General features: G+C 49.6%; 1 protein-coding gene across 2 annotated transcripts in view; it reads left to right on the top strand.

Moving 5' to 3' along the window:
* Positions 1 to 15796: 15796 nt before the first annotated feature.
* Positions 15797 to 23354, top strand: part of PLOD2 (procollagen-lysine,2-oxoglutarate 5-dioxygenase 2) — a 91889-nt gene continuing 84331 nt past the window's right edge. For both annotated transcript variants that reach the window (XM_066241324.1, XM_066241323.1), the window contains exon 1: positions 15797 to 16064. In XM_066241324.1, coding sequence (XP_066097421.1) covers positions 15944 to 16064 — 121 coding nt within the window. In that variant the 5' untranslated portion in view covers positions 15797 to 15943. The remainder of the gene's footprint in view (positions 16065 to 23354) is intronic.

Raw genomic sequence — 23354 nt, 5'->3', positions numbered from 1 at the left:
AAAAACGACTCCCAGCCCTGGCCAGTTGGCTCAGTGGATAGAGTGTGCATGTCCCAGGTTCAACCTCCAATCAGGGCACACAGGAGAAATGACCATCTGCTTCTCTCCCCCCTCCTCTCCCCCTTCTCTATCTCTCTTCTCCTTCCGCAGCCAGTGGCTCAACTGGTCTGAGCACCAGCCTCAGGCACTGAGGATAGCTCTGTTGATTTGAGCATCGGCCCCCAGATGGGGGTTGCCAGGTGGTCCCCAGTTGGGGCGCATGTGGGAGTCTGTCTCTCTGTCTCTCCTCCTCTAGCTAAAAAAAAATGACTCCCCAAATTATAAAACTCCATCTGTTCCATGAACTCTGTGACTCAGTTGAATCACTCAGCACCTTCACCCACATGTCCCAAATCCAATCTCAGCAATTGACCCAGTGATGTGCTCCCTTCTGACAACGCTCTAGCAGTTTTCTCTGTCCCCGTGTGTCCCCTGTGTGTCCTCTCAGGGTCCGAGATCACTCTCCCCAGAGCTTCGGGTAGCTTACTTCACAGTCTACCTCCTCGAGGGCATGCCCTGACCTCCCCTCCCCAAAACATTTCCAGCTCCCCAACGTCCTCCCTTCTTCTTGCTGGCACTCAGCACCATCAGACATAGTATGTGTTTGCTTGTTGGTTTATTCGCAATAATTTCTGAGGTTAATCTCAGTCACTGCAGAGACGTTGTTTGTCCTATTGACCACTGTAACCTCACCGCCAACAACAGTGACTAACAAGAAGCAGACACTGCCCTGGCCGGTTGGCTCAGCGGTAGAGCGTCGGCCTGGTGTGCGGGGGATCCGGGTTCGATTCCCGGCCAGGGCACACAGGAGAAGCGCCCATTTGCTTCTCCACCCCTCCCTCCTTCCTCTCTGTCTCTCTCTTCCCCTCCTGCAGCCGAGGCTCCATTGGAGCAAAGATGGCCTGGGCGCTGGGGATGGCTCCTTGGCCTCTGCCCCAGGCGCTGGAGTGGCTCTGGTTGCAGCAGAGCATCGCCCCCTGGTGGGCAGAGTATCGCCCCCTGGTGGGCAGAGCGCCGCCCCCTGGTGGGCGTGCCGGGTGGATCCCGGTCGGGCGCATGCGGGAGTCTGTCTGACTGTCTCTCCCCGTTTCCAGCTTCAGAAAAATACAAAAAAAAAGAAAAAAAGAAGAAGAAGCAGACACTGAATCAACGTCGAGGAAACGCCGCTGGATAGAGAGTGGGGGAAAAAGTAGGTTTACTGTTGTTTAGGATGGAAAATAATACAATAATTTCATCAATAATAATATAAGAATAACTTCTGTGTTTTTTATACTCACACCATAAACCCACTCTTGTCCCAGCCTGTCTAGGGACAATGACATCTATAAAGATAATTTCAAAAGTAGAATTTAAATCCTTAGAATTATTGTATCCCTAGCCATGATGGCTACTTTGAAGGAGATGCTACCTGTTTGAAAATATCTATTTGCCATAAAAATACTTTTTTGTTTGTTTAAAAATACAACACATTGTGCCTAACCAGCCAGTGGCGCAGTGGATAGAGCATTGGACTGGGACACAGAAGACCCAGGTTCAAAGCTGCAAGCTGGCCATCTTGAGTGTGGGCTCCTCTGGTGTGAGCAAGGCTCACCAGCTTGAGCCCAAGGTCACTGGCTCGAGCAAGGGGTCACTCGGTCTGTGGTAACCCCCCCATCAGGGCACATATGAGAAAGCAATCAATGAACAACTAAGGAGCCGCAATGAAGAATTGATGCTTCTCATCTCTCTCCCTTCCTGTCTGTCTGTCCCTATCTGTCCCTCTCTCTGACTCTGTGTCTCTCTCTCTCTCTCTCTCACGCACACACACACACACACACACACACACTACAACACATTGTATAGTGCAGCTACCCTTCCTGCTCTTAGATGCTTTTAAGCCTTTTGGAAAGAGATAGTTACTTCTGGATCTTGCTTTTTTCCTGGGATACAAATCTGGACATAACTTCTCCTCATCAAGTTGTTCTGCAGAAAACTTTTCCGCCTCAGCCCTATCAGGTGGTGGAGGTTGAGGATCTAACAGATGTCTTGGAAGTAGGCACAGAAGCCAGGGAGATGTTACTTGGATTCTTTTCTACCTCAGAAAAACCGGTCGTTGGTAGATGAAGCTGCCAGTTGAGGAGATGGGAGTTTCCTCAATTGTTTTTGACCTTTGTTTACAAGGAGACCTCAGGTGGTCAAGTGGTCCACCTGGGGCCGTGTCAGTCATGGCTGGAAGGGAGCAGTGGTATTTGTCAGAGGACCTTTGTTCTTGTTTTTCCTGTTGTACCAGGAATGACACCTTAACAGAAGGCAGCAGGGTCTGGTTTATGGGGGCGGAAACTTCCTTGTGCTTGAGCCTGGAGCCTTATGTTTCTGGACAGGGGTAATTAGTGACTTTGTTCATTTCTAGGTTTAAAAGCTTCTTGAGATTGGCAAATACTCACCTAACGAGCAGCAATACTCAGTGGCAGGCTGTGGGCACCGGACACAGAGCCTTAAGCACAGGGAACTCTATCAAGACCAACTGAGCTGAATCAGCAGAAGCAAATAAAGCTGAAATATAAACTTGGTTAGAGCAAGTAGCCAATGAGAGGCAAACCAATTCTTGGGTTGAAAGACAGAATACACATCGATTCCCGGCCAGGGCATACAGGGGAAGCACCCATCTGCTTCTCCACCCTTCCCCCTCTCCTTCCTCTCTCTTCCCTTCCCTCAGCCAATGCTCCATTGGAGCAAAGTTAACACAAAGTTGGCCCGGGTGCTGAGGATGGCTCCATGGCCTCCACCTTAGGCACTAGAATGGCTCCAGCTGCAATGGAGCAATACCCCGATGGGCAGAGCATCGCCCCCTGGTGGGCATGCCGGGTAGATCTCTGCTTCCCTGCTTCTCATTTCAGAAAAATACAAAAAACAACAACAACAACAACAAAAATAATGACAGGGCACACAACTTGATTGTATGTTGTGATTGCTTCACATGTGTGGGGATGCACATCGGCAAGCACACACACACTCACATATAAAAATTCTCACTCACATACCTGAAGACACAACACTGAAAGAAACACATCGAAATGCAAACTCTGGTTACTTCTGGGGGGTTAGATTATGAGTGATTTTATTTTACTTATTTGTTCAATTTTCTTCTTCTTTTTTCTTCACTTTCTTTTCTTCTTCCCCTTCTCTTCCTCTTCCTTCTCCTTCTTCTTTTTGTTTTCTTCTTTTCCTCCTCCTCTTCTTCCTCTTCTTCTTCCTCTTCCTCCTCCTCCTCCTTCTTCTTTTTATTAAGTGAGAGAAAGGGAGCTACAGAGACAGACTCCCAAATGTGCCTTGACTGGGATCCACCCAGCAACCCTGGCCTGGAGCCGATGCCCTGCCCATCTGGGGCCATGCTCACAACCAAGCTATTTCTAGCGCCTGAGGCAGAGGCTCCACGGAACCATCCTCAGTGCCTGAGACGGATGCACTCAAACTAATCAAGCAATATCTGTAGGAGGGGAAGAGAGTGGGAGGAGGAGTGGAGAAACAGTTGGTTGCTTCTCCTGTGTGCCCTGACCGGGAATCAAACCTGGAACATCCACATGCCAGGCCAACACTCTACCAACTGAGCCAACTGGCCAGGGCAAGAATGATGATTTATACATGCATGGATGTATTCAAAATGAGAGAAGTGTCTAGTTGAACTTGGAGTCTTGAAGACAGAGTAGTATCTGGAACCTGGTTCCTGCACACAAACTGTTTATTGACTGAATGAATGAACCACGGCACACCTACTTTAAGGAAATCATGGTATAAAGAGAAAAGGGATTTTTTTTTTTTTACTTTTGTGATTGATTTGGAGCAATTTATTTGATGTAGGTAGTAAATTACAATTATTAAAAAACAGAGGAATTCAAAGGGAGGCATTAGAGTAGGAATGAAAAAAGGGGGTTCTATGGAAAGTTACCCCACAGGGTGATCTGATCATAAATCCCTAACTGGGCAGGTCAAGGAGCATAGTCACACCCTAGGAATATAACTTCTTTAGGAAAAGGTCTTTGCCTTAAGCAAGCTCTGTTCATTGCGTCTGTGCGTCTAGGTTAACAGATCTTTAAAATAACTACCTGCAAGAGAGCACACAGTCTTATTAACCATCCTGTAACGTGGCCGCTCCTCACCGTCTCCCACTTCTGGTAATCTCCCTTTCGTTCCCTCCTTCATTTCAAACTCGTGGAAGAAACTGCGAAACCCTCCTTACCCAGAGCCTTTATCTCAGTCTGATGAGATCTGGCTTCCCAGTGTATCTCCTTTTTGGCTTTGAATGCATTTTCATTAAAATTTTCTAGAGTCTCTTATAATGACAGGAGTAGTTGATTTGATAATGCTTCCATGTTGAGATATTCTTTTATTTATTTATTTTTTGTATTTTTCAGAAGTTAGAAGTAGGGAGCAGATTCCCGCATGCGCCGGACTGGGATCCACCTGGCATGCCTACCAGGGTGCAATGCTCTGCCCATCTGGGCCATTGCTCCATTGCTGCGAGAGCCATTCTAGCACCTGAGGCAGAGGCCATGGAGCCATCCTCAGTGCCCAGGCCAACTTTGCTCCAATGGAGCCTTGGCTGTGAGAGGGGAAGAGAGAGACAGAGAGGAAGAAGAGGGGGAGGGGTGGAGAAGCAGATGGGTGCTTCTCCTGTGTGCCCTGGCCGGGAATCAAACCTGAGACTTCCACATGCCAGGCCAACACTCCACCACTGAGCCAACTGGCCAGGGCCATTCTTCTTTTTTTTTAATTGTAAGGAAAGAAAAACAATTCTTGTTTTAAAACACTTTTTGTTAAGGGATTATTGCTTTTTATAGTTTATACCTGAAATATTAAAAAAAATACTAATGATCCTTTGCATCCAAATATGTGTTTCTACTTTGGGCTAAATTGGTATTAATGGTGATTTTTAAGAATCATATTAACTGGGGGAAAAGAAAGCAGTAAATCAATGAATAAGAAGGCCACACAGTCACAAAGGAACGTCAGAACGGTAATTAAGAAAAACACTGTGATTGAAGTTTAAAGAAATTAGAGTGCAGTCTCCAAATGGCTACCTTAAGACACCAGAGTGGTGTTATTGATGTCTGTCCGTCCGGGAAACTCTGCAAAATACAATGCCTGCAGGAAGTTCACGGAGAGTACCCTGCCCGATACAAAGCGCCGGGTAAGCAGACGGGCAGCACCGTCATTATGGCTAACTTCAAAAAGTACAAAGGGACGCTATGCATGGTGATGTCTCTACGGTACAGAAAATTATATCTGCTGCAAACCATCCCTTCTGGAAACCTGTAATGGAAAATGTTCTGAGGAAGACACCGCTTATAATGCTGGGCGCCGCACGCAGGCTGGGCGCCGCACGCAGGCTGGGCGCCGCACGCAGGCTGGGCAATGCACGGCACCTCCGCGACGCCGTGCCTCCTCCCTCGGTGGGCACCCACTTTAAACTGAACTCTTTATCCTTTTGGTGACGTTGTAAAAATATTTCCTTTGGCGAATGTCACAGAATTTGTTTTCCAGATTATAGAAATAATAAATTAAAAATATGATGCGTACTAAAAAAAAAAAAAAATAGTGCTGGTACTTTTTATGACACATAAATATCTAAATAATGTCCATTTCTCCCAGGCTAAAGCTTTAGCATTTTCACTTCCTTTATGCTCCCGTTAAAAAAAAAATTATTGGGGTGACATTGGTTAATAAAATTGTATATATAGGTTTCAGGTGCACAATTCTATATACCACAGCCTTTGTATATTGCACTGTGCGTTCAGCACCCCAAGTCCAGTCTCCTTCCATCCCCATGCACCCCCCTTTACTCCCTCTCCTCCACCCCCACCCCACTTTTCCTCCGGTACTTACCACACTCTTGTCTGAGCCTGGGAGGTTTTGTTTGTTTTACTTGCTTAATCCCTTCCCCCTTTTCGCCCAGCCCCCAACCCCCTCCCCTCTGACAGCTGTGGGTGGTCATTTCATTTCCTTGATGGTTTCCTTTGCTGTGCAAAAACTTTTTAGTTTGATGTCGTCTTATTCGTTTATTTTTGTTCGTTTCTTTTTTTCCCCTTGTTTGAGGAGATATATCAGAAAAGTATTGCTTCAAGAAATGTCCTCGATGTTACTGCCTATGTTTATCTCCCAGGATTTTTTATGGTTTCAAGCCTTATGTTTAAGTCTTGAATCCATTTTGAGTTTATTTTTGTGTGTGGTGTAAGAATGTGGTCTAGTTTCATTTTTCTTTTTCTTTCTTTTTTTTTTTTTTTTGCTTGTATCTGTCTAATCTTCACAACACCATTTATTGAAGAGACTACCTTTACCCCATTGTATGTTCTGCATTCTTTGTCGAGTATCAGTTGACCATAAATATGTAGCTTTATTTCTGGGTTCTCTATTTTGTTCGGCTGATCTATAGGTCTGTTTTTATGCCAGCACTTTGCTGCTTTGATTACTAGGGCACTGGAGTTTAGTTTGATACAATGTAGCGTGAGAAAGCACTCCATCGGGGAGGGATAAGGTAGGAATATCCTTGTTGGAGCCTATGAATGGAGTTGGCCCAGGAAGGCCCACCTCCATGCTGAGTCCAGGAATTATTGATTATGGACTCCATATATTCTCAATATTTATAAAAGGATTGTGTCTAGATGTTAGGGATAGGACAAGGAGCCAATTATGATTAATGAGGCCTAGAGTTTATATCATTTTAAGGAATCTTTAAGAAAAAAAACCCCAGACTCGAGTGACCAATATAAAAGAAAGCCGTGAGTACTTATGTAGGATACAAAAAGAAGATCTAATAATTTATTTGTGGGATTCAAGCCTCTTTTTCCTAGAATGCCTTAGATAGTGTCTAAGAAATGTTGTCTCAGTAATTGTTCTGTTTTCTTTTTATTGCTTATTTTTCTTTTTTTAAAAATATTTTGTTGTTCTCTTGTTATATTTCAGTAATTGTTCTTGATTACAACCTGGCTTTCTTCCCAACCTCAGAGAGTGAACACTCCCGGCATTCCCGACACTCACAGATGTCCTTTGCTAGGGAGAGAAATGACACAAAGTTTCTCAGCTTCAGGGTAAATCATTCCAGGAAAAGGAGTTCAGTATTCCCAAGAAACAGGAGAATGAGGGACCTTAAGGGCAGAGAGCCATAAAAAAAAATCATTAGAAACTACTGTTGAAGCCTGAGGTCGGGTAGTTCAGTTGGCTAAAGCGTCCTCTCAATATCCCGTGTTTGTGGGTTCAATCCCCGGTCAGAGCCCATATAAGAATCAACCTATGAGTGCCTAAATAAGTGGAACAACAAACTGATGTTTCTTCTCTCCCTCCCTCTCTCTCCCTTCTTCTCTCTCTCTAAAAATCAATATGTAAATAAAGTAAAATAGAATGGAAAAGCTACTGTTGAACAAAAAGATTTTGACACTGTATTGTGGTTAATGATAATGTCATACTGGTGTCACCGATGCCAACAAATATGTCATGGCTTGGAACGTCAGTAAAATACATTTGGAAGACAATGCAGAAGCCGCAAACTTCTGCTGCTGACCTTTGAGGGTGACTCATGGCCCAGACAGCTCTGTCCAAATCAGTGAGACTGGTTACAAAACATCTGTTAGGGCCATCTCTGGAAGCCTGTGTGTCCTCTGGCTCTCTTAACTAGCCCTGGCCTGCTCTTGTTACTTTGAGTCTGGCTGAAGTCAGTTTTACAACTGACATAGTTTTGCTGGGTATGAGGGTTTCGCAATTCAGATCTACCAAGGGAGTGTGAACCAAGAAGATGGATTCTAATGCTCGTTTCGGCCGCACGTGTGCTGACCCTGGGACGACACAGAGGTCAGCATGGCCCTAGTGCAAGGAGGATCTGCAGATTTGTAATGTGTTCCATAGGAAAAAGGAAGAAGAAGGAGGGAAAAGGGGTTCCATGGCAAGTAACCCAATAGGGTACTCTGATCATGAGTTCCTGAGTGGGCAGGTCATAGTGGGGAGTCACACCCCAGACGTGTAACTTCTGTTTCTTCCCTCTTCTTTGTCTGCAGATGTAGCCCCGTTTCATCCAGGCCACCACAAAAAACAGACAGAAAGCACGTGATTTTTTCTCTTTTTTTGTTTTTGTGCATGGATTTTTTTTTCTTTTGCATCCCAGTGCAAACCAAAAGAACATTAGATTAGGCCCTGGCTGGCTGGCTCAGTGGATAGAGTGCTGGCTTGGTGTGTGGATGTCCCGGGTTCTATCCCTGGTTAGGGCACACAGAAGAAGCGACCATATGCTTTTCTTCCCCTCTCTTTCCCCCTTTCTCTCCTTCTTTCTCTCTCTCTCTCTCTCCCTTTCTCGTAGCCAGTGGCTCAGTCAGTCCGAGTGTCAGGCTCAGGCTTTGAAGATAGCTCTGGTGATTGAGCATTGGCCCCAGATGAGGGTCACCAGGTGGATCCTAGTTGGGGCACATGTGGGAGTCTGTCTCTCTATCTCCCTCCTCTCACTTAAAAAAAAAAAAAGAATATTAATTCTATCAGTGGATGCAGATAACTTCTTTAATAAAATTTCTTTGCTTTAAGCAAGTCCTGTCCACTGTTTCTGAGCAACTAGGTTAACACAATTTTGAGATAACCCACCCACAACCACCCTTTAAGAAAGCACATAATATCCTGGCCAGATAGCTCAGTTGGTTGGAACACTGTCTCACTACGCAAAGTTTGCCAGTTCAATCCCGGGTCAGAGCACATACAGAAACAGATCAATGTTTGTCTCTCCCTCCATATATATATATATATGTGTGTGTGTATATATATATATATCAGAGAGCCTGTAAACTTTGCTATCTCCTGGAACTTTTCTTAAAGCCTCTCCTTCAAACTCAGAAAAGACGCTGCAAAACTATTATTCTAGGGAGCATTTAAGATCCCGCTCCCTGGCATACGTTGTTAGTTTGGCTCCAATAAACTATAAAAATTCTGGACCGGTTTGGACGTTACTTATTGTCGACAGGAGGACCCTATCAATCATGCTCAGATGACTAAAACATACCGTGAAGGTTAATAAAAACGGCACCTTCGCTGGAAGCGCCGCCTGAGAACCAGCGCTTCCACAGCAAGGCTTCTTGTCTTTTCCTGGAGACCGTAAGAAGCCAGAGGAGTAAAATCCTCGAGGAGATAACCCGCGCACAAGTCCCCTACGATAAACAACTTCCTGCTGGGGGGAGAAGCCCGTTTGGGGACCATTGAGAAAGCTCACTTCTGTTTTCTCATATGAGCGATTTCGCCTGGACAGGCCAACTCTTGAAAAAGTCATCTTGGAAAGCGACCCCTGCAAGCTGTGGCTTAAAGGGTGACAGGGATTTTAGGGAAAAGGAAGGTGGGACCTACAAGCCTCTCAGGCACCGCCTGTACAGATGGCACCGTCAGCCTCAGCTCTGGGGCCGCCTGCTCACCCTACAATGAGAAGGGCCACCCACGAACCGGGCAGCAGAGGGCAGAGTCAGGGGGAGGGTCCCTGAATGCAGGCTCCACTTCTGAGTGTAGCTACGCCCTCAGCTCCAGCTGCCGTCCTGCCGTCGCTGTGGTTTCTGGTCCCATTCAAGGCTTTGATCTCAAATCCTTGTCCCCGGTGGTGGCCTTTTCTCAGGCTTCCCCCTAGTCCCCAAGTCTCTCTACGACAGCATTCTGTTTGGCCAAGCCTGTCTGACTTGGCCAGGCTCCTTTGCGGACTCCTTCCAGTCGCCTTGCCCCCTCCGAGGGTCAGCCTTCTCTTACTTTTTGCTCCTGGCCGCTGGTTGCTCCTGCTCATCTATTTCACTGAACCCCTCTCGCCCTTCCCGCCCCCAAGGCTATTCACACAGGCTCCCAAGGCTTTGCTTCTTATTTATTCAACAAATAGTCATAGGATAAATATCCTGGACTTCTTCCTTTCTTTTTTTTTTTTTTTCATTCTTACACCCACATTCATACCATCAAGCTTTGTCGGCTCCACCACCGAACCTACTTAGACGCTGACTTGCTTTCACCCCCACCGACCGGGTAGGAGCCAGCGTCATCTCCTGGATCTCTGCATGGAGCTCCACACTGCTCGCTGGCCTCGTGTTGACTTTTCCCACACATCTCCCTTCGTCGTGGTCTAACCCAGCATCTGGACTCTGTCACCTTTTCAAACTCTACATAAGATCAGGTCAGCCCTGCCCAGTTGGCTCAGCGGTAGGGCGTTGACCCAGCATGTGGAAGTCCAGGGTTTGATTCCCGGCCAGGGCACACAGGAGAAGTGCCCATCTGCTTCTCCACCCTTCTCCCTCTCCTTTCTTTCTGTCTCTCTCTTCCCCTCTTGCAGCCAAGGCTCCATGGGAGCAAAGTTGGCCCGGGCACTGAGGATGGCTCCATGGCCTCCGCCTCAGGTGCTAGAATGGCTATGGTTGCAATGGAGCCATGCCCCAGATGGGCAGAGCATCGCCCCCTGGTGGGCGTGCCGGGTGGATCCCGGGAGGGCGCATGTGGGAGTCTGTCTCTCTTCCTCCTTGCTTCTCACTTCAGCAAAAAATACAAAGAAATACAAAAAAAGAAAAAATATATAGGTCTCTGCTGGCTCTCTCCACTCTCCCCACTCCTCCAGTATTGTGGCAAGAACAACTTGTGACGGTTGTTTATACAGTATTGTTATCTAAGGATGCAATGTTGTACAGCAGATCTGGAATGTATTCATCAGCAGAACAGACATCTTATACTCTCTTCCTCCCTCCCTCCCTCCCTCTGGCCCCTTGTAACCACCGTTTATTCTTCTGCTTCTGTGAGCTGGTTTTTAGAAGCAGGTGGAATCAGGCAGTATTTGTCCTGCGGTGGCTGACATACCCGCTGGTGCACTCAGCCTAGGGTCCGCAAGGCCAGACGTGTGTCCAGGCTCTCTGCTCGAGTCTCACAGTCTGCTCACCGTTGACCCCTCCCTCCTGTTTACCACTCAGCTGTCACCTCCCTCTCACTGTGCCGTGACTGGACACCTGGTCACTGTCCCCACCCGGGGCCACCTCTTTCCCTCGCCACGTTCAGGTCTGTGCTGAAGCGTCCACATCCCAGGGAGGCCTTTCCAGGACCCTCTACTCAGAGTGTCTGGTTCTTTCCAGGTGACATTCCTGATTCATGTTCTCTCCAGCCCTTTCACTGTTGTGTGTTTCTCTCTTTTCTCACAGAAGAGTGAAAACACTAGAAAAACAGGATGTTAGTTTTACCAGCAGCTAGAACAGGGCCCGAGCTATAGCAGGCATGCAGGCACATAATGTGCTTTGTTGTTGTTGTTACCTGTTTTCTATTGCTATTTGTTTTCTAGAGAGAGAGAGAGAGAGAGAGAGAGAGAGGAAGAGGAAGAGGAAGAGATGAGAGGCATAAACTTGTAGTTGCGGCACTTTAGTTGTTGATTGGTGGCTTTCTCATATGTGTCCTGATGGGGGTCGGGGGGCTCCAGCTGAGCCAGGGACCCCTTATCAAGCCAGAGACCTTGCCTTCAAGCCAGCAGCCTGTGGGCTCAAGCCAATAACCATGGAATCATATTGAGCCCCTGCTCAAGCTAGTGACCCTGTGTTCAAGACGGTGACCTTGGGGTTTCAGACCTGGGACCTCAGTGTCCCAGAATGACACTCTAGCCTCTGGGCCACCAGCGGTCAGGGCACAATGAATTTTTTTTTTTTTTAATGAACGAATGAATGAATACAGGCTACTATGTGCTAGTCATTTAGTGTACAATAAACAAATGAATAAAAATAGGTCAAAAAATGAGAGAAGTTTGTTTGAAGAGTCAGAGAGCAGGGAGCAGTGACCTAAGCCGGCCCCGGGCAGGGTGAAGTACTCAAGTCGGGCTTCGTGTAGGAGGTGGCATCTGAGTCTGGCAGAAGGTAGCCCAATGCAGGGAGGAGGAGAGGTTTGGAGAAGAGCTCTCTAGATCGATATCACGAACAAAGGCAAGCCCTAGTCAGTGACTGTGGTGGATTCAGTAATGCACCCATGACTGGCCAGCACCCCTCTCCTGTATCACTCCACCTTCAACCACCCCTTTTCCTCCCAACCCCCAGGAAACCCCTGGTCTTTACATCTCGGTTCAGGGTGGGCCTCTGGGAGACCCCACATGAACACAGTGATTTTTACCCAAACTCTAGACAACAAAAATAACAGTCTTGGGGATATAACAATGGGAACCAAGATTAGCTGGATATAGGATCCACGTAGAAGTGATTGAGGTTTGATACTTGAGAGCAAAGGAATTTGAATTCTAGGCTCAAGGATTTGGAATGCCTCCAAATTCCTTGACGTGTTTGAGTTTGGGGATGACGGCTCCCTAAGGCAGTGATTTTCAACCTTTTTTGAGCCGCGGCACATTTTTCACATTTACAAAATCCTGGGGCACACCACCTACCAAAATGACACAAAATGACACTCTAACACAGTCCATATTATACATATAGTTAATACTATAGTTTCTAAATGTATTTATACTCACTTAATGTGAAACCTGGGCCTGTTTCGATGAACACAAAAGGGATATCCTGGCAGGAATGGGAGAAAGACACACACGAAGCTCTTCCTCAACAGTTCTCAGTCTCTCTCTGTTTTTAGTTTTTATCACAGTCAAGCTTGAGAAGCTCAGCTCACATAGATATGTGGTTGAAAACGGGAGCAATGTCAAAATAGCTTTGTTGGCCAGAATGGGGAACTCCTTGGCAATAGATAACCAAAAACTGTTCAAAGGAAGATCAGCAAACTTTAGCTTTAAAGTTAGATAACATTGTGATGCATTGTGATGCATTGTATATCACCCTCTGCGGGGGCCTCTTTTAAAATGAAAAAGGTCAAATATCTATCTACACCATCAGGATAGACATAACCAGCTGAGGCTGAGGCTTCATCTAGTGGTGGCAACATTTACCTCCAGTCCTGACCAGGATTAGAAATTGGGACCATGGGGAGGAGTAGCAGCTTCAACTACTCGCTGCGGCCACACAATGACAAGTGTGCGGCAGCCCCAGCAGGGACCTTCCTGAGTGTGGATGAGAGGCGGCCTACTATTGGTTCATCGCTAGTGGTCGGGATGAATCCTAGAAGGTGATTGGTCAGTGAGCGTCCCCTGTGCCTCCACTCTTCCTGTGGCTCATAGCTGGAGGGATTGTGAGGGGAATGTTTATGTTCGGATGGAGGCGGCTGGTGGTGGGCCGGATAAATAGTCTCCCAGGGCCGGATCCGGCACGCGGGCCCTAGTTTGGAGACCCATGTTTAATTTCCCCAGGGCACACCTGACCATGTCTCTGGTTGAAAAACACTGCCCTAAGGGATACCTGAGTGTGGCGACTCTAGCGGTGGTCTCTCCTGGGGGAAGGCTGGGGGCGGGGAGAGCCCACGGGGAGGGAGGAAGCCGCTCAGACGGCACAGCGAGGGTAGATGCGGGGCTGCCCCAGTGCGGTGGCCCCCAGCTCGGGGAGGAACAGATGGCGAGAACTCGCGAAGAGAAGAAAACAATGGCAGGGTTTTGTGCGTTGAGGGGGCTGCGGCAGAGCCATGCTGGTTGGGGAGCAGCGGTCTCCTTTGCAGAGGCGAGGAAACTGGGTGCGATCTGGGTTGGACAGGTGACGGACAGGTGGACTCCGAGCCCGGGGCATGTCCAGGAGGAGGCGTTCCGCAGACAGCTGGAAACGCGAGAAGGCGGGAAGGATTTTTCAGACGTGGATACGTGCGTCTGGCTAATTCAAAAATCCCCAGGAAAGACTTGCTGTGTTCTTAGAGTGCCGACCTTGCGGCTCGAAGGTCACGGTAACCTGCCATGATTGCCATGAGAGGCGATGTCGCAGTAGGAGCGGGCACACACTTGTGATGTGAGGAGGCTGGAAGTGTACCTGAGGGCATGAGGGAAGGCAGAAAGCTGGGTTCTAACCATGCAAGTTCTTTTCTTAAAATTATATCTATATATACATATATATATATATATAGAGAGAGAGAGAGAGAGAGAGAGAGGAGGGAAGAGAGAGACAAAGAGAAACATCGGTTTGTTCCTATATGTGTCCTGACCTAGGATCGAACCTGCAGCCTTTGGAAATCAATCGAGAGGATGCTCTAAACAACCAGCGTAGCTATCCAGCCAGGGCCCCATGCACGTTCTTGAAGACACGGAACAACCAAGGAAGCAAGAAGTCAAGTTCAAAACGTTTGGCAAGAGTTCAGGCGCAACAGGTTTGGAATTCTGGCGGCTGAGACTGGGCCACGGAACCAGCCCTTCCCGGCGGCTGCGGGGTCCTCCGACTCCCAGGACAAAGGCTATCTGCTTCCCGCTTCCGTCTGCAGAGCGGCCGGGCACGATGCGGAGAAATCGATCTCCTAGCTTTCTGTTTTTCGGGTCGAATATCATTTTATTCTTCTCACAGGTCAGACTTTCCATTTCTTTAATTATTGGTTAGTCTTCTCTGAACTTTCTCCAGTTTTCCTTTCAAAAAAAAAAAACAAAAACAAAAAACTGAGACCAAACCTTCAAAACATAGTAACAACTGGCTTCGTTCTGGGCACAGGAAATGCTTCTTTCTCTAAAATGTCACACCCCACGCCACATTTCTCTGCACTTCTTTCCACCTGTTTTTTATTCGATCTTTTAGAGCTCATGTTATCTAGATATCACACTAATTTTAGAGAAAAATGTGATCATAACGGGCCAAATCTTTGTCAGTGGTTCCCCCCCCCCCCCATGGTAACTTCAAAGGCGCTCAGAGCTGGAAAGAGAATTGCCTCAAAACGGTTTTTTTTTTTCTATTTTAGGAAGATTGAGGTAGCGTACAGAATACGGGTCGGGTCATAGGGCGAGTCTCGTTCTTTTTTTGTCCCCTCATACAGCTCCTGTCACCAACATCTTCACACTTTCGCCTGCGTCTGGTGTTTTTGCTCCAGCCCATCCTAACAGAGTCAACACTGGCTTGGCTAACATGTTGAGAAATAACGCAGGAAAGAAAAAAAGAAGAAAAAAAAAAAAAGGCATTTGCTTAGGCATGAACTAAAACTGGAAGCAGAGCCGGGCGCGCCAGCAGCCGTGTCCGGGAGTACTTTTCCATGTGCAGGAAGGAAGGACAGGCTTGTCCGGCCGGGCCCCAGCGCACCGCGCCGGGCTGTGACCCGCGGGCTGTACAAGCCGCTGCTGGAGGGCGTCCGAGGCCGCCCTGGCAGCGGGGGAGGCAGCAGAAACGTGCCCCCAACCCCGGGGCGATGAAAGCTTTCGGCTGACCTGGGAATAAAGACACGGGCCTCCCTCTGCGGAGCGAGGAAACCTAACCGCCGTGTCTCACGGGGGTGGAGGTGAGGGTGGGGAACCCAGTGCCCTGCGTCTGGCCGGGTGCCATTCAGCCAAGATCGGGGAGGCCCTGCAGGCGCTCGGGGCAGGGGGCAGCACCCACAGGCAGGGCGCGCAGGTCCCCGGCTCAGGGGCCGATGGAGGGGGGCGTGGAGAGGCGCAGGGGCGCAGAGGTGAGCGGGGCGCCGCCCGCCCCTCCCCGCTGGCCCACGCCCCCTCCCTGACTCGGGACCCGCGGAGCCCTGCGTGCGCCTCCCCACGTAGCCGCAGATGGTTCCCTAATGAGGTCTGTCCAGCGCGGCCAGACCTAGACATGGGGCTGGCCCGGCGCGCGGAGCCGACCGCAGGGGCGCACGCAGCCGCGCGGCGCGGCGGGTCAGCGGGCGGCCAATAGCCGGGGCGCGGCCCGCCCCGTCGCCTCCCCCTCGGGGAGCCTTATAAGTGGCCCGCGGCGCCGGGGGCGCCTCCGCCACGGCCTGACTCCGGCCGCGGGCCCGCTGCGCGCACTCGGCTCGCTCGCTCCCGCCCGCCGCGCCCGTCGGCCCGGGCCGTCCGCGCTCTCGCGAGAAGTTGGCTGCCGCCCGGCGGTGGGTGCCCGAGCCCGCGCGGGCCCTCGGGGCGCCGAAGATGGGGGAGCACGCGGCGCAGCCCCCGGTCCTGCTGCTGCTGCTGCCGCTGGCCCTGGTCCTCCACCTCGGGGGGCCCTGCCGAGGGGCCGACGCGGAGGCCGCCCCCAGTATCCCCACAGGTGAGCGCCCCCGCCCGCCCGCGTCCCCGGAGCCCCGTCCCGGGGCCGTTCATTCATCCTGCGGCGCGGGGCGCCGGGCTGGCCAGGTGAGCTGGGGCGAGCCCGTGCGGCGCGCAGCCGCGGAGGCGAGCGAGGGCGGGCGGCCAGTCCCCGCGCCGGGGCGGCTGCGGCCGCGCTGGTCCCGGGCCGGTGGGAGCGCGCCCCATCGCCCCTCATCGCCCCTCATCGCCCCGTCCCCCCGGCGGGCCCCGCGGGCGCGCCGTAACCCGAGAGCGCGGGACCTTTCCGCCCGCGCTGGTCGCGATTTCCCCCTGGTCTTGCAGGTCGCTGGGCACCGACACACCTTCCCTTGCTCGCTCCTCTCTCCTCCTTTCCTGGACTTGGCAGGATGCATCCGTGTGGGATGGGGAGCAGGACTCCCTCTGTGACCCGAACACCGGGCTCAGTGTACTTTCTGATTGATGGTGACACATTCCTTCCAAGCGCCCCGGGAAGCAGCCGGTAACACCTCCCGCTTGCCAAAAACAACGCTCAAAAATCCTGGGTTGTTTTCAGGGAGGCTGCCTGGCTACCCGGTGCCTCCTGGCTGGAGGCGGCGTTCCTCCCTGGGGACCTGGAGAGGGAAGCCGTGGACAGCCCCCCGCCCCCCCCTTTCCCTAAACCCGGGGCCGGTTCTTGTTTTCAGAAGCTGGGACGGCAGTGCATAGCCTCGTCAAAATTCATGTAAAGCAGGACTTGCTACATTCAGCCAGATGCAAGATGCGCTCACCACATGTTTATCTAAACATACTTTTGGTGCCATTTGTCACACACGGCTGTCCTTTGAGTGTGCCCCTTTTGTGCTGGGACTCTGTGCTCGGTTAGCTGAAATTAGACCTTGCACATAAATGTCCTGCAATTTTTTTTTTTTTTTAATTTTGGATCATTTTGGAACCATATTTTTTTGGAAGTACATGGGGCAGTTTTCTGCTCGAATTTTGCTTAACACAAAGACAGAAACGTCTTTTTCAAGGCTTACCCCCGAGAAGCTAGCTGACATTTGGTTTAGAGCTTAGCTAATCCTCTGTAGCAATAGTTTTTATCTTCATCTTTTCAGCGTTTCAGAAAACTTCCGTGGCTAGACTGCCCGTCTTTCTCCACTCCTGCTTTGTTAGCTGGAGAAACTTCAGCCTGCAGACGGATTTCTGTCAGCTAACAATGCTTCTTTCAGAGAGATGCGTGGCGCCTTTACATTTGATCTCAGTTTTTCCATAACTCTACAATTTTCTTTTAGTGTCACAGCTAGAAAATAGACAAGTTAAATGCCTTAAGCAAACTTGGAAATGGAGACTTTAAAAAAAAATTCACCAGAAGAATGACTTTCTTTATGAAACACCCAGTGGAACTTACTGGGAAATGAAGTAACCTCTCAGGGCTTTGCTACTTGTGGAGCCACCCGCTTTAGCCTTGGTCTGTTTTATTTTCTTCATCACCAACACCACCTTTACTTTGTACGGATGACGTTTCTTTGCGGTCGCCTTTAAGTTTACAATCCAAATCGTTTTTTTTCTTTCCCACTCTGGCTTTTAGATTTCATGGAGCTGGCTGGACGGTAATGTTTGAATGGACCGTAACATCAGAGAAAGGAGATTTCAGATATGGGTGTTTTTTTAGCCAAAGTGACCACAGAAAACCCATTGCTGAAATCTGAGAGCCAGTTGTCTTCAGTGGGTATGGATGGGTTACTCAGTTATCGCCTAAATGCAGGCAAGTATTAATTTGTACTAGGTAGAGCTGGCCATAGGCAGTTTGACGATGCAACTTTTGTGTAGGCAGATGTGATAAGCTCATAGATACAGATGGTACACTGCTGATGGCAGGGCTAGAATCCTAGACTGTGTTCCATTCTCTCCCTAAAATATTTCAAGTGGAAATGACTAAATTGCCCCTGGCCAAGGAGCTCGGAGCTACTTGTGTGAACGTTGTGGTTGGGATACATCAAGGTCGCAGGTTTGACTCCCAGGCGGCACACATGCAAGAATCAACCAAGAAGTGCCTCAGTTAAGTGGAGCAAATCCATGTTTCTCACTCTTTCTTCCTCTCTCTCTCTAAAATCAATCCATAAAAGCTTAAGAAAAAAAAGAGAGTTACTATATTGGAAACTATGTATGTAGATAGCAAACAAACCGTACAACTCTAAGTTGTCTAACTTAATAGGAGGTCTGTAAGAAAAGTGCTTCTTGTATTTGTCACCATGTCCCGGCTAGTCATGAAGAAATAGATTAGACTAGAGTTCCTTGGTCCTGTTGACATTTCTGAGCCAGATAATTATGGATTGTGGGTGCTCTGTTCATTGCGCCATGCTTAACAACACCCTGGTCCTGCACCCCTGGCATCCAGGGGTGCCCTCCTCCAGGTATGAGAAGGAAAACTGTCTCAACACGGAAACTGGCCAAATACCTCCCGAGCGGCTGAAAACCACTGGATTAGGCAAATCTGTGTCGTCTGAGGCACTGTAGCATTACAGTGTTACTGAGATGATGATAGCAACAATTAAAACATTTTTTTAAAAAATTATTGATTTTGGAGAGAAAGGAAGGGAGCAAGAGAGGGACAAACATTGATTTGTTGCTCCACTTATTTATGCATTCATTCATCAGTGGATCCTTGTCTGAGCCCCGACTGCGGATCGAACCCTCAACCTTGGCATATCAGGACGACGCTCTAACCAACTGAGCTACCCAGCCAGGGCAGAGCAGAGCAACTCTTTTTTTTTTTTTGGAAGCAAATATTTAGAGTGATTTTCCAGTTTTCCACTGTTGTGGGGGGAATGTGCTCATTGAGTCGTGTTAGTCAGAGTTTGGAAGGGAGATTTTCCGAGCTCTGGCGCTGCGTGTTGACCGGAGTGGAGGCCGCTGCGTGCTGTTCCGCCTCCCGCGCCTTCTGCCCTGGGCTGCTTTGGTCCCTGTTTGGTTGCTGCTTTGTTCTGAGCGTGGAAAGAATCGACACGAGATTCTGGTGAAAAACAAGCATCTTCTCCTAGAATCTTTTATAGGAAGTTTGCTTTAAAATATATCCCCGTGGGAGCTTTTGTGGCAAACCCTCCTGAGGAAACGAGGTTCACCCCCTGTTGTGTCTCTCCTGCGTTTCTCTACCTTCCAGAGGAGACAAGAGGAGGTGAGAGGGTGGCTGTGTCAAGCCCTTTGCAACCCGGTCTCCCAAGACCCGGGTGAACATTTTTTTGAATGTTTTCGAAGGCACCTTGACTATTTCATAATCTAAACTGGACAGAAACCAAGTTTTGGGCAAACATGGAGGAAATGGTTTCAGATGTTTCTGTCAAGACCAGTACTTTTCCCACCATGTTCATTTATAAACTCTTTCATTTACTCCGGCGCACGCAGGCGGGGAAAGGCGAGGTTGGTCTCCCTCCACTGATGTAAACCGGCAATTTACGGGGTGGAGAGGGGAAAGAGGAGGATCCCGGAGAAACCTCTAGAAGGAAGGGAGAGAGAGAGAGAGAGAGAGAGAGAGAGAGAGAGAGGCAGGCTTGTCCTCTGTACTTTCTGGGTCTGGGGCTCCAGCCACACACGACTCATCTCCCTGAGACAGACAGACGGGCTGTGCCTTCTATTTCATAGTATGGATAAAAACAGACATGTAAAACAGCTCTAGACAAGCAGAGGACAGGAAACAAAAATTAAACTGGGATACCCCTTTCTAGGCATCCCCTTGGCAGAAGCATTCTAAAGGGAACTCCGCTTAGACACGGTGTTGGAAGGGTGAGCGCTCCCAGGCGGTTGCTGAAGGAGCAGCATCTTTGGAGGAGAGTTTAGTCATGTCCCCTGGCATCGAGAAGCCTCCTCTCCTACATGTGGTCCCGTGGGACAGCCAGCCCTCCGCACCCACCATTCTGAATCCGCCACTTCCAAATCCACGGACGGTGGGCCGACCACTGCCTTCTCGATCAGCAGGTGGAAATCCGTCCGTGCAGAAGGCTGACTGCATACATTGTTTTTGTTATTATTATTACCTTTTACAAGGAAAAGAGCTGTGATTTTATTTTCCGACTTTTGGAGATAGTTGGCACACCGTTTTCTGTCGGGACCGGGGCATCCACGGATGGTGGTGCCCTTGGGGGCCCCTGGAACGAGCTCCTTGCGGATCCCGAGGGGCGTCTGTACCCCCAAATGTCAGTCGGCGTCTGTCTCTTCTTGAAGCTCTATTCATTGCTGACCTTGAGCTCCGAGGAGATCCTTCCCCTTCCTGTCTTTTGTTTGGCTCTCTTTTCGAACTTCTTTCAACAGACCATACCTGCTCTGTCCGACGGCTGTTGACGTTTCATAAACGATGCGTTCTTTGGAGGAAGGACGGACTGAGCCTTATTCATCTCAGGGCTCTTCACAGTACCTCCCCTGTGTCTCGGACACAAAGAAGATTCTCAGTCTGTGTTTGTGGAGTCTTTGGCCCACGCGGAGAAGCATGAATAGTGGCAGGCAGTCAGGAAGGTTGCCGCCGGCTCCCTTTCCCGGGATTCTAATTAAAATTCACCGAGTTTCCTTTCTCTACCTGGGCGTCCAGACCCTGCCACGGTCTAGCCGCATCCCGACCAAAGGTCGGGCGGGGCCTGGTTTCTTTTTCTTTTCTTTTCTTTTTTTTTTTTTTGACAGAGAGAGAGAGTCAAAGAGAGGGATAGATAGGAACAGACAGGAATGGAGAGAGATGAGAAGCATCAATCATTAGTTTTCCATTTCGCATTGCGACACCTTAGTTGTTCATTGATTGCCTTCTCATATGTGCCTTGACAAGGGGCTACAGCAGACCGAGTAACCCTTTGCTTGAGCCAGCGACCTTGGGTACAAGCTGGTGAGCTCTTGCTCAAACCAGATGAGCCCGAGCTCAAGCTGGTGACCTCAGGGTCTCGAACCTGGGTCTTCCTCATCCCAGTCTGACGCTCTAGCCACTGTGCCACTGCCTGGTCAGGCTGGGGGCCTGGTTTCTGCCCGGTGGTGGGCCGCTCTTCTCTAAATGTCCTGTTTTCTGGTCTCCCTTCCTTGCTCCTTGCCAGTCACCTTCCGAAAGGGGCATGCAGGGGATTGGATACCAGGACCCTCTGTTTATCCGTGGCGTGGCGCGGGGTGGGGCGGCACGGTGGAGGTTCGGAAGGGTTCCGGAACCGGCAGAAGGGCACAGGGCTGTGGAGCGAAGCCGGAGGGGCGGGGACCCTGCCCCGCATTCAGGCCACACGCCGTGTCCTTCTAGTCCTCTCCCTCCTTCTGTTGGACTTTGGGGACCTTGGGAAAAGAAGTAGAGACCGGGGGTTAGAGACCTAGAGACACAAAAGGAATTAAATCGCTGCTGAAAGAGGAAGCCTGTACTTTGCAGGTTGAAGTCAGGTTGGGGTTGGGGGGGGTGGGATAGGTACAAACCGAAGGCACCCGGTGTCCCAGGCCAGGGGACAAACCACAGCCCCGCGGGCTAAATCCCCAAGGGCCTTTGGCTACTTTTGTACATGCGGTTGGTGAGTTAACAGTGGTTTTGCATATTTATTTACTGATTTACTTATTTATTTAGTGAGAGAGGCAGGAAGAGGGCGGGGGTGTGTGTGTGGGGGAGACAGGAACGTGGAGCTGCTCTTGTAGATCCCCTGACCCCGGGGATCAAGCCAGCAACCTCTGCGCTTTGGGGCGATGCTGTCTGGCCAGGGTGGTTTTGACACATTTTTAAATGGTTGAAAAATAGCAACAGGAAACAACTATATTGTGGCCAATGGAAATGACACGTGATTCAGTTTTTAGGGTCCCCAGAGCTTCCTGCCTCCCCCCCCCCCCGCTCCGTTTGCTTGTTCGTGTCCCTGTTGCCGGTGGGTGGGCGCTTTGCGAGAGAGCAGAGAGGGTCAGGCCTTCCGTCTCTAAGTGGTACGGGAAACGCCCCCAGCGGGCCGGGACCTTCGGAGCTGACATCCCCACGCAGGCTGTGGCCCATGCAGGTCCCCTGTGCTGCCGCCCGAGGAGGGCCTGGCTCTGGGTAGCAGCCGCTGGCTCTGGGCATTGGAGAGGCCTGGCAGGATTTGTTGATTTCCGTCTTCAAGGTCGAGGTGAACACTCAGCCGGATGGTTTGATCGACGTGTGATGTGAATTGACGACGATAGCAGGTTCGCCTCATGTCGGTGGTGTTCTCCTGTGGAAACAGTAAAGGGAAAAGAAAGAAAAGGAAAATAAAAAGGGAAAACATGTTCTCCTTGTGATGAGAGCTCTTTAGGACTTCCCCTCTCCCCCACTTCTCTGATCGTCTGGCGGGGTTCACTGTGCTTCTCCCGAGTGCGAATTCCACCGGAGAACTGCAAGCGTGTACCTTTGGGAAGGCCTGATTTTTGTTTGTTTGTTTCTTTTTTTATTGTAGACCTTTGAATTCAAACAGAGAGCCACTCCGTTACCTCATTTTAAACACAGTGCTGCCCTGGCCGGATAGTTGGGTTGGTTGGAGCATCGTCCCAAAGCATAGGGGTTGCCGGTTCGATCCCCGGTCAGGGCACATACAGGAATGGCTCAATGTTCTTGTCTCTCTCTGTTCCCCTTTCTCTCTCGCTAAAATCAAGAACAATAAAAACACGGTGCTATATGCTACTGGACAGGCCCTTTGTTATAAACAGTGCACTTATGATCAGAAGTGAACAAAGCCCTTGCGATGGCCGTTTGGTAAGATAAGACGATGCCTCTTTCTTCTTCAGAGAGTCCTTGGAGGAAACGATTAGCACGTTGATCAGGGAGCGTTTTTATTCCTCCGGCGCTGCGCTCAGTCGGGCGACACGGAGAACTGGGTTGCTTCCAGGGTGACAGGTTTCCTCTGTTTCGCTGGTTCGCATGTGCCTCCTCAAACTCAAGTGGAACAATGGGACGTGGTCTTCAGAGCTCCTGGGATTTTAGTTACCCATAGACCGTCATCCAGAGGAGTAGATTGGTAGATAGTGTGTGTCCATGGCAGCCTGTGCTGTTTCCTGGCCTCAGGCCTGTCTGTTGTCACCTGTGCACGGTGATCCAGCTGTGGAAGACGGGCGATGGCAGTAGAGAACTGATTACTACCATCCTGTTCACTGTGCCCCAAGAATGCCCCTTCCGGAAAGACTGCGTGGAATTAAAAAAAGACAGTAACCTCAAATAACTCAACGTTCTCCACTCAGGGTAACTTGAAAACAAAATTCCAAGAGCAGAGGTTTCTTATTTTTCTACCTAGAGGAGAGAGGTTTCCATTAGGTATTTTCTTTTTTTTTTTTTTTTTAATTTTTATTTTATTTATTCATTTTTAGAGAG

This window comes from Saccopteryx bilineata, chromosome 8 (assembly GCF_036850765.1).
Source record: "Saccopteryx bilineata isolate mSacBil1 chromosome 8, mSacBil1_pri_phased_curated, whole genome shotgun sequence".
NCBI classification, from domain to species: Eukaryota; Metazoa; Chordata; class Mammalia; order Chiroptera; family Emballonuridae; genus Saccopteryx; species Saccopteryx bilineata.
This window is presented reverse-complemented; position numbering and strand designations above follow the sequence as displayed.